The sequence below is a fragment of the Folsomia candida genome, unplaced genomic scaffold (genome assembly GCF_002217175.1).
Source record: "Folsomia candida strain VU population unplaced genomic scaffold, ASM221717v1 Fcan01_Sc042, whole genome shotgun sequence".
Lineage (NCBI taxonomy): Eukaryota > Metazoa > Arthropoda > Collembola > Entomobryomorpha > Isotomidae > Folsomia > Folsomia candida.
Window position 1 is genome coordinate 803,671 of NW_019091234.1, and position 11,253 is coordinate 814,923.

The following is an 11,253-nucleotide window of genomic DNA, read 5'->3' on the forward strand; positions in this document are numbered from 1 at the left end:
GTATGTAGCGTTTTCGTTTAGCGTGAACGAAAAACGGAATTGAAAGTGGATCTTAAAAACGATATTTGATTAATATTTTTTTAGTATCACGACTGAAAGCGGCTTTAAAAATAGGAATAGAAATAAGTGAAAGCGCAAAGAATCCAATGCCACCACAAACTTGTTCCGTGACTCCTTTCACCACCGCCAAGAGAACAAACATGGATCGGGGACATGAAGAACAGGGCGAGGACTGCGAACGATCGCTCCGATCGGATTACCCATTTCCAAGTTGAGACTTTGATTCTTTTGATGCGATCAAGGATAGAACACAGCACAAAAATTGATATTCAATCTCGACTGATTTCTGCAAATCCGTCGGATTTCCCCCATGCTGGGCCTCATGCATGCAGTCACTCATGTGTGAGTGGGTTGAAACCAAAGGCAGGCAGGGAGACGATTGAGTAAGATCCCGAAATTTATGTGCAAGCCAATGTAATCAATATTTGTGCCGTACCAATTCCCCTCCAAAGGCTGTTCTCCAAAGGAGTGGGAAGGGTTTGGCCATGTGTACAGGTCATGTGTGAGTGGATGGACCACTTTTCGAGATTTCCTCGGCTCACATAAGCACACAGAACCCACAACAACGGTTGCCTGCTCCTTTGATTTTTCTGAATTATCAATGCAACAACCTTCGTCTAATGAATACATATGTACTTCCATACCTTGATCAAATCAAAGGAAAAACTAATCAGGCTCACTTTTTACTAGTTACTACTACACATTCCAATTCCGCCAGTTGCATAATACAGCCTTCCTTTAAGGTTGGGAAAATTTCTACGAGAATCCGTCACTGTTTCATGAAGGTACTCATCCTCAGATGGAAGGGAAAGGAAAAGGAAGCCGTTTCCAGAAAAGAAACGCTACACAGAAATCCTTCGTATTTTTCTTGAATATTTTTTTATAAGGAATTTTCCGTTACATGTAAATTTTTCATCCATGTACTCCTGATACTTGTATATATCTATTTTACTAGTTATGTAAGTAATAAGTCGTTTCCTGCCCTATTATCATAATATTTGACATGCATATTTTATTGGGATAAGATTTACTTAACTACCACTATTAGTCTTGTAGTTAGTTAGTAATTAGCAAACTGCCAATGTTGACTACCTCAGCAGCATCACACACACGGAAAACGAGGTACTAATGATTTTGTTTCGAGAGTAATTGAAGCGTGCTCCCATTTGATAAATAAAGTTATACAAGGATGATTTTCACGATATTCAGACAACATTTAGTTTATGCCTACTCACATCGAAATTCCTTTGAAAGAAACTTCTCCGTGGGAAGTGTTTACGTCAGGCGGACTTGTTATTTCAAAAATTTACAAATTTCTGCTGATTTTGCGAGTTCTGGGAGATCGAGAAAGGATACATTTCACAAATGTCAGACTTATTAAAGTGTTTGTTCAGACGAGGCGAGGCTGACAATCACAACTAAAAATGTGTAAGTGGTTTATACTTGTTTACTCGAAGGATCCTTTTCCTCCCCCATTTATTCCCCGGACTTGGCTCCTCGTCCTCGTGTACTTGGTCGTTCCTTTGAGCGGAAGTTCAAAGGAAGAATTTCCTTAATGTTAGATAACGTGTAGCTACATGCGTACATATTTAGAGGCTCGGTTTTATTGACGTAAAATAAATAAGGAATTCATTTCATGTCTGGCTCATTGACTTTGAAAAGTTATCATTCCTCCTACTTCGAGAATCCCAACTATGTAATTGTAGAACCTCTATAAATATTGTGTCTCCATATAAATATGTATGTACCCATTACATGTACCCTAATCTTTAATTAATATAGCATTAACTAATAAAGTTAATAATAAATATATATCCAACAATTAACTAACAATACGTAAGTACCACCAAACATTGTCAGTTATACAAATATAACACCTCGTCAATCGCAAATCTTACTTACTGATCATTTTTATAAGAAAGAAAAATTGCCATAAAAAGTATAATGGTTATGCAATCCATGCTACCGTAAATAAATGTTAGGATTACCTCGTGTATAATAAATCAGGCATGATATTCTATTATGCAAGTTAACCGAGTTGTATCACAAAACAAACCCTTAGGATAAAAACGACTGGGTAATATTCAATTGTATAAGTATTTATGTATAAATAAGTATCATGTTAATACATAAATAGATTTACCCATGATTGTGCTGCAAGGACGTTACTAATCTAAGTATGTTTAGCAAAGTATATATGCGTAATTAAGGCGTGGAGTGTGAGACGACGGGTGCAATCTTATTTCGGAATTAGCACGTAAGACCCAATGATATATTGCGTGTAGAAGAAAGTTCTCAGAATAAATCTGCCATGCTAAAGCGGATCCCTATCGAATGAAAACTAAATAAATCTTGATTGAATATTCCTTCGTATCACTACAAAGTATAATAAAAAACAATAAATCATTCAACTTTTACGAGGAGCGTGTGTGTCTATGCTTTTGCTGAAAACTCATTTTCATACAAGTATCCATTCAGTGTTGCTTAATCATTCATTTTACAAAGGTTCAGTTCATACGGAGGAATATGCATACAAAATGGTGTATCATTGGATTTGAATAGTAAAAAAGTTCATCATCTTCCGTAGTCAACGTGGAATTGATGAAAACAAAGGTGGCCTTGAGTGAGAGATACAGTAAATGGAGCGTCGTAGGGTACAAAATTATTATTGTGCAGCATTACAACTTTTTTGTCAGAGAAAGCAGACATTGTAGAGCAGAGGAGACTGACATTTCAGTTCAGTTTGCACTTATGTAAGTATTAGAGCTTTCGAGGTTTATTAAATTCCAAGCGCCAGGCACTAGCTGCCAGTGAAAGCGATCTATTTCATTTATTTACTAGTTACATATTTATATTAGCATATTTTTTCTCCTCGCGAGCTTCCCTTTTGCTTATTTAAAAGAGACCAGACCAAGGGCATCGACGTCTTGTGAAATTCACGAGTTGTGATCTTTTTGGATGTTGATGTATTGGCTGTTGGGGTCGTTATACTTTTGAGGATAAGGGGGACATGTAGGAGCAACAACTATCCGGATTATATGGCACAAATCCTGGGCAGAATTTTATTTTTGTGCCAGAGTCAAAGTATGGTTGATAAATTACCGGATATCGGCCTCAGACTGGATTCGTTTACTGGATGCCCAATCATGGGAGCAATCTTCCACCCAACTTTCTCCACATTATGAAAACTGTTTTCCAAATTGTGGCCATAAATTCAGAATTCTTGGATCCACTCATCATTTCCAAATGGAAATTTGAGCCTGGAAAAATATTACCTGGCCTTCCACTTCCTGGTAATCCAAATCCAGGTCCTGTGGAAGTATGCGTATGTGCTGGTGCAGCATCTGGGGATGGAGTTATTTAAAGGCCCTGCCTGCACCTGCCCCCAAATGAAAAGAGAAAATATAGCTCACATCCATTCCCTTTTATACGAGTGACTGAATGAACTGGGTGAATATTGACTTCTCGCAATTTTTATTTATGAACCAATTTCGCAAAGAAATATTTTCCTAAACAAGAAATGAGAGGTACGAAGTAAACGATGGCAGCCTCTTATTTTACTACGTTCATACATTCCAAAGGCAGCTTCAGCAGCAGAGCCCTAACTAACGGAAGCCCAATATGTACTTGTAGGTTTACAGACCAGATCTCTGGTTGGCAGTGTCTGTACTGCGTGGTTTGTTCTGTGAATAATAAGCCTGCTGCCCTCCTGGAGAAAGTAAGTGAAGGGATCGAGGGAGAGAGTTGATATTCATTCAGTCTGCGATATTGGAGGGTGTTTGAAAGTTGAAACTGTTTATTAGTTCGTTAGTTGGCTGGCTCAGGGTGAAAATATTGAGGCAATTCTTCCGAATGAAATGGCAAATGGAATGTGATGCCGATATGAATGAAGGAATAGGACGACTGTTACTTATACTTGGTAAGGGAAGCTTTCTCTCGCATTCTGGCAGCCAGGCACACATGGAGATGCTCGTTCGTTGTACTTCTTGTGTGTGTGTGTGTACCATACAATGGAATCTCAAGAAGTATGCATTCATGTTGAGAGAGCGTGTGCCAGAATTGTGAGAGATATCGCATTAGAATTCGAAAATGACTCCTTCCCGTGAACATGATACACGAAGGAATTGCCATTTTACTGCAATGAACACCCATCATGCAGCCTGCCAACTTTGGAACTACCGATTCCTTGAGATTCTTGCGATCCTTTTGGCCAAATGGTTTCCAATGCGAAGTAATAAACCCGCATGGTTGCAATTGCAAATATTGCAATCGTACATTTCAGGAATTTAGGAAACTCATTTCGTGTTTCCCGAATTAAGTCAGAGTTATGTAACAACACGTATGGATTGTCAGTAACATTTCCTTAATTCCTATTCAGCACTTTCCGCGCTTTAATTTAGCCTAGTTTGGCCTTATGTGTACACATATATACCATCCAATGCCGACTAAATATACGCATTTACGTAGGTGGTGCTTGTCAAAAGTGGTACACAAAATTGCCTCGTGTGTACATACACGACGTGCTGGTGTTGTATGGCTCCTATAAATTATTGTTTTAACGCGTGAATATCCTCAGTTCTGCTGACTTGCCAAAATATATCGCTTATCTTGAACAAACACTGAAACACTACCCACCGCCGTTCATTCCTGAACAATTTGCAATTTTCTCTTTGCAGATTTACTTGGCTTCCTGCTTATTCTGCGAATTTCTGGCCCAGGTGGCATTACTTAAATACAGGAGATGTTTACGGGAAATATATTTGGTTACTACAAAAGTGAATTTCCTATACTGCATTTTCCAGTCCGAGAGAGAAATCATGACAGACTTGCAAATTTCAATTTTTCGCATGCCAAGAAAACGCTGACGAAAAGCCATTTAGAGTTGACGCAGTTCAAAATTCTGCGATGGAATGCAAGCACATTTTTATGACGACAATTTAAATTCTTTACAGGACGAGAATGGTAAATTGTGGATGCCGCTCAACCTCAACCAAGCGTCATTTATCACTCACCCCAAGACCAACATACGTCCCCTGCATTATCCACACAGTGAAAGTTTTTCTTGTCTATGGCCCATCGAAATCCGATGCAGTGGTGGTTTCGCTTCCGGAGAAAGGTGACCCAATTTATTCCCATGCAAAGTTGGATTTTAAATATGGAACGAGCCACTCACCCGCACCCTTACTCAGCCAGTTTCCTTTCCTCCTGCCCAAAGTGTCCCAAGTCCCGTTTGACCTGGCGGATACAAATTGCTGGTCTGAGCTTGAAGGTCGCACGGCTCTATTTCATTTTATTTCGACCATCTCACTCCCTCATCTTCTTCTGCTAGCACATGTGCGTTCCTACATTCTTTGAGTCGCGAATGATGGAGATGATACGTACGTACGTATTTATGCAAAGTCTCTGAATAGAAGAATGCATGTACATATTTTATTCAATTGCGGAAATATTGCTACCCGTCGTCCGAGGGCAAATGCAGAGTGTCACCCACCACATTACACATACATAATTCTATGATCCTCCAAATCATAAAACACACTTTTTCCCCTTCAACGTACGTAAAACTAAGGACGAAGAAAGGGGCAAATGTGGGTCTGTGCCGGGAGAAAGGAGAAATCGAAGAAAGGGTAGCCGTTTGATTGCTTGTAGTGACAGGAAAGAGCAGCACGAGTCCCCTGAGGACTAATAATAATAAATTTCTAAATGTCATGCAACAGCGAATATCTTTATCATCATTGACACAGAGTGGGACAGGAAACTTATTTTTCCACCAGTCTTTCAGCATATTGCATTATCTCGTCATGTCCAAATGTTTGAATCGGTGGGTGAGCAGGACCGAGGCTCCAGCCAAACTCCTCGGCGAGAGCTCAGATGTAATCAAAAAAGCTTTCAAAGCCTCCACATATTTTCATGTACGAGAAAATGAAATGGTATCTCACTCCCTCCGCCGCCGATGATGACGACGATGAGAGAGGCACCAAAGAGATGTCCAAATGTCTCCCGTCGACTTGACATCCACATAATTTATGACCCTCCCAACCATATCACATCAAATAGCATTTACCAATATCATTGTCCCGCCAGACAACGTGCTTCAGATCCCCTGAGCCAATCTTTTAGGCAATAATCGCGAAAAAAATGAAGCCTCGCTGTGCCAAGAAATGAAAGTGACACTCCCGTTGTGCAACCAGCAAATACAAATATTGTGCCATTCCGACCTGATGACCCTTTTCATCCTCTGAGTCTGATTTTCAAAGTATGAATGTTGCGATTTTATGAATACCATTGATTTGGGTTAACTAAACCATTAATTTGATTCTTTGTTCGCAGACGGTTAGCAGCTAGCTTATCAGGAGTGTTATCTCCTTATCAGAATAATGAACATGACCATTCGGCATTGTAAATGAACGGTACACTCTGATTCAGGCTCTTATCTTATTGTGCAAGAACACACAGACACACACACTTAAAGGGGTTTCTGTGCACAGCAGCTGGTTATCGTTAAAATTAAATGGGTAATAAAATAGTCAGATGCAAACATCAATCAAGAGGCAGGACGGACACCTCTCTGAGCAGCACCCATCTAACGACCTTCACCAGTAGTTCAGTCCCTCAAGAAGAAGAAGATGGCTGCTGAAGGGGCGTCAGAATCTCAAAGTGAAAGCATGAGACAACGGCGGCGGGGGCGAGGAAGCGGCACCCTTGCAGAAGACATCAACCGCAATGTGACCCTGGACATGGAGCCTGTGTCCTCGATGTCCAGTGAGGACGATGATGACGATGACGACGACAAAGATTCTCTCTACCTCCGCAAAAAGAACAAAGTTTCCGGTTCATTTGCCCTCATTTCCGTCACAATTTTAATCACGTTGACGCTTCTGTTTGTGAAGTATATGGACAAGCGACTGCCAGAACCATTGATGGAAGCGGATATTGCAGCCCACCCCACGAGGCGAGTATGCATCCATTTATTGCTCCAGCCGCATACATATTTGTGTTTGTTTGTGCACGTAGCTGTGACTTTTTGCTTGCTCTATTCATTAAACGTCCTCTTTGAAAAGGAGGGCAAAGTTTAAACAGGAATTATTACGGTGTTGCTGGTGCTTTGTTCTCTGGCAGGTTTATCGAGGAGAGAGCTCGGAGGGACTTGCATGATCTGACAGTCGTTGGAATTCGAGTATCAGGAAGTATTGCAACTGACGTGGTTACCGTCGACAAATTTAGGGACGTTCTCATTGAGATCAAACAGAACTCGAGTGAGGTTTACAACGTGGAGTGGGACGTGCAAAGGCCGACGGGAAGTTTTTGGTTGGAGGACGACGAGGGAAGCACCAGCTCCTACTCTGGCGTACGTTCCTCAGGGGTTCTGACCCAAAAATCCTACTCCAAAATTTTGCATTTTTAAAACCACTCAGGAACATATGTAGAACATACATACACAAATGCTTTATGACGCCACACACTTTGATGCAGTGCACTGCTGCTGATTCCGACCGCCACAGGGGCGTTTAGGGAACAGCCTCATGTATTATTAGCATTGTTATCAAATACAATAAAGTGTGTTGCACAATAAAGCAGCAGTGGTGATCCCATCTCAATTTCTCAGAATATCCACATACACATATTTTATACGTAACCTTACTTTTTACACAGATTGCAAACGTGGTGGCGAAACTGGAACCTCGAGACCCTGCCCAGCGGACTAATTCAGGAATCCTTTTGAATTGTCATTTCGACTCAAAACCTGGAAGTCCTGGCGCAACTGACAATATGATCAGTTGTTCCGTCATGTTAGAGATTTTGCGAGTGCTTGCCTATCAACCGACCCTTGTGATTCGCAACCCAATAGTTTTTTTGTTCAACGGTGCCGAAGAGCTGGGGCTGCAAGGTGCGCATGGTTTCGTGCGTGGGAAAACTGACCATTTGCGAGAAGAGTGGGGACACGAGTGGGCACAAAACCTGAGCGTTTTTCTCAACCTGGAAGGTGCTGGGGGCGGAGGTCGCGAAATCCTATTTCAGGCGACTGGAGGTTCTAAACATATTCACGTTTTATTTGCTTGTGGTGATATTTCCTTTGAATGCATGGACACAATGCTAATCAGTCTTATTACCGCGACGTTAAAGGCAACACTCATGAGACGGGTTGGCTTTTGAAAGCGTACAAAGAGAGTCCTCACCCCTACGGCAACGTGTTGGCCGAAGAAGCCTTTCAGTTTGGTCTGATACCTTCAGACACAGACTTTCGCATATTCCGCGACTTCAAAGGCCTGGCTGGCCTTGACATTGCATTCATTAAGAATGGCTGGGTGTATCACACCAAATGGGACAAACTCTCGGAAATCCCCCCGGGCAGCCTGCAACACATGGGAGATAATGCTCTCGCCATGGTGAAGTATTTGGGCAACCTGGACTTGACGGAACACAGTTCTGCTGAACAAATGGTCTTCTACGATGTCTTGGGCGCTTTCATGATCACCTACTCAAAAACTGTGGGGATCGTGATCAATGTGGCAATTTCGCTTGTCGCTGTAGGCGTCATAATCTTCTTTGGTGAGTGATTACGGATACAATCTCGTTTTGCATATATTTGTATCTTCCGTGGTCTCACATTCGTCTGTTTCCCTTCATTATGCACAAAGGAGGCTGGAAGCCCAAGTCATTTCTAACTTACGCCTTGTATTTGGGGTAAGTGACACAGAATGTGCATACCTATAGCTCAGATGGCAGTACTCTTTACAATCCCACATTGTTAGGTCCACCATCCTCGTGTGGGGAGTAGCGGTCGGAGTTTCGGCCTTGGTGGCAGTAATTCTCAACGGATCTGGATATCCGAAACCTTTCTACACTTATCCAAGTCTTGCTCTCGTTCTGTTTGGTCTGCCAGCAATGATTGCACAAATTTTGGTTTACTCTGTATGCCTCAAGTCCTCCCCGAAAGATGCCTGGTTGGCAGGCAAGCTGACCACGGCCATTCTTCTCTTCGTGACTACGTTCATCACCAGAGGAGCGTACATTTTTCTGCCTCAGCTCATTTTCGGGATTGTGGGATGGTTTGGTGCCAGATATTTGATGCGAGGTGCCACATTTTACGTCAATCCTGTTCTCTTTGACGTTACAGTACCTTTCTAGTTATGCTAATGATATGCGTTCTCTATCAGGGTGGCCAAAGTCAATAATGGTGACGTACATAGTGATTGGGGAAATTATTCCGCTGATCATGTCGTCATACTTGATCTTCACATTGTCCGACGTTTTCGTCCCCATCTTGGGACGAGCGGGGAGCGAAATGAATGGAAACATATTTTTTGGCTTGATCATTGCGGCGATCGTCTCAATCATCGTGGTCCCAGGCCTCGCCTCCTTCTTCGTCAACTACGACAAGCGGGTTTTGTTGACCTGTTTGCTAATGAGCGTGTTCCTCCTCAACCCCATGATCGTGTTTGGCTTCCTTGGGAAAATCCCGTACCAGGAAAAGACTCCGATGAGACTGACCATTTGTGTAAGACTATAGTTGACCACTCGTAGCGAAACGACATAGACGTGAATAAATAGTAAATGCCAAATTGCACAAAATAACTGATTTTTCAGGATGTTGACAGAACATACTACAACTCGGATGGGATGGTACGGAAGTCGGAGCACGGGTATTGGTGGTGGCCAATTGATGCTGACACGGATAACATGTTCCCAGAATTCTCCAAAACCATCAAAGAAGTAGTCGATGTCCGGGATGAGATTTTAGAGTATGAAAATTGCGAAGAGTTGTACTGCTCGCAACCTTTCATCTGGCCCACGACCAAAAGAATAAAGTATTTTAAATATCGCACTGACTGTAATGTGACAATATGCTAAATAATATTGTCACTAATTATGCAAATTGTGTCAAGGAAAGTCCACTGGATCACGCAGCCTGGGTCACTGCCATACGCGCTCAAAGATGCCGTGAACATGACCGTTCTTCAGGACACGTCTCCATCGTCCACCTTTCGCCGCCTGACCCTCGAGTTCCACGGCCCCGCTCAAACGACGGTCGTCCTCAGCCCTCGACCCAATTGGGAGGCGAACATTACAATCCAGGTGTCGATGGAGAACATTCCCGTGGAACGCGAAGGCAGCAACCGATGGAAGGGGAGGAAGGTTTACTACATTTACCACGGACGAGGCTACATCGTGGAGCCAATTAGAATCAACGTGGACCTGACACAAACTGCTCCGGGGGATGAGAACGGCTCATTGTTGGAGATCCAGCTCTCCGGACTGTTTCTCGACATGACTCCGGAAACTGCGACTCCTGAATACACCGACTTTCTGAACAGGTTTCCCTCTTGGACCTACACAGGAATGAGCTGGTCATCCGTCATGAAAATGTACAGAATAGAATAACAAGCCCAATATGCATAACATGAATAAAAGATTTTAACACACATCTCTTATTGTCTTGCTATTTAATTGATTCGTTAGCAATTTAATGTCCATTTTTGTCCAATCAATTAAACCCTCCACGTTTCAGAGAGTGGATAAAAAATGAGGAAGCGAGCTAATAAAATTTTCGGAATCTGGGTCTGGAAATAAAAGGAAGCCGAAATCGGATTTGAGTCCATGCCATGGATGTCACTTTCATTACTCGGCGCATGAAGTTGTATACTGTGTCTGGGTTTGAGATGAGAATACATTTGGACGATTTATTTCTCACGCTCTGGCAAACATCAAGCAATGTCAAGACTGAATAATACGCACAAATACATTTCATCTGAAATTAGAATGGGCTGATGAAACCACTTTTACTTTCACCGGACTGACTGCTCCCTCCTCCACGAGACCACCGCCATACATACACACGAGAAATGATAAATGCACAAACTACCAGCCAGCAAACCAGCCAACGTATGTATCTTGATGCTGCAAATCCCATGCCTCCGCTGTGCTGGGGTTGTCCACTAACTGACTTTCTCTTCGCCAGCCTCTGCTGAGTTCCACCGACCTCCTTTCTCCGTCCATATATTTAACATTTCCAGTACATGCTTTATTTGCTTCGCTGGACGCAGACAGATGTTGCATTGCCAAAATAAAATTCAAATTCAACGGTCCAGAACAATAATAATGCCGCACAGCTTCATGCTTTGTGCACGACTTGAACAAAAAACAATGATTTTTGTACACTGAATATAAATGAATGGTTTTTCTCATTTGTTT

At 42.2% G+C, this 11,253-nt stretch overlaps 2 protein-coding genes across 2 annotated transcripts in view; both read left to right on the forward strand.

Annotated features, from left to right (window-relative positions):
• The window catches only part of LOC118433125, an 85,188-nt gene extending 82,711 nt beyond the window's left edge, over nt 1-2,477 (forward strand). Inside the window, exon 13 of the mRNA XM_035844756.1 lies at nt 85-2,477. The gene's annotated coding sequence lies outside the window, so the exon portion shown is untranslated. The remainder of the gene's footprint in view (nt 1-84) is intronic.
• A 4,037-nt stretch (nt 2,478-6,514) lies between these two features.
• On the forward strand, nt 6,515-10,486 carry LOC110861475 (endoplasmic reticulum metallopeptidase 1). Its single transcript, XM_022110591.2, has 9 exons — nt 6,515-7,012; nt 7,180-7,408; nt 7,714-8,089; nt 8,185-8,610; nt 8,700-8,745; nt 8,814-9,136; nt 9,219-9,559; nt 9,649-9,869; nt 9,948-10,486. The coding sequence occupies exons 1-9, from the start codon at nt 6,687-6,689 to the stop codon at nt 10,441-10,443; spliced, it is 2,784 nt and encodes a 927-aa protein (XP_021966283.1). The 5' UTR covers nt 6,515-6,686; the 3' UTR covers nt 10,444-10,486.
• Nucleotides 10,487-11,253: the final 767 nt, after the last annotated feature.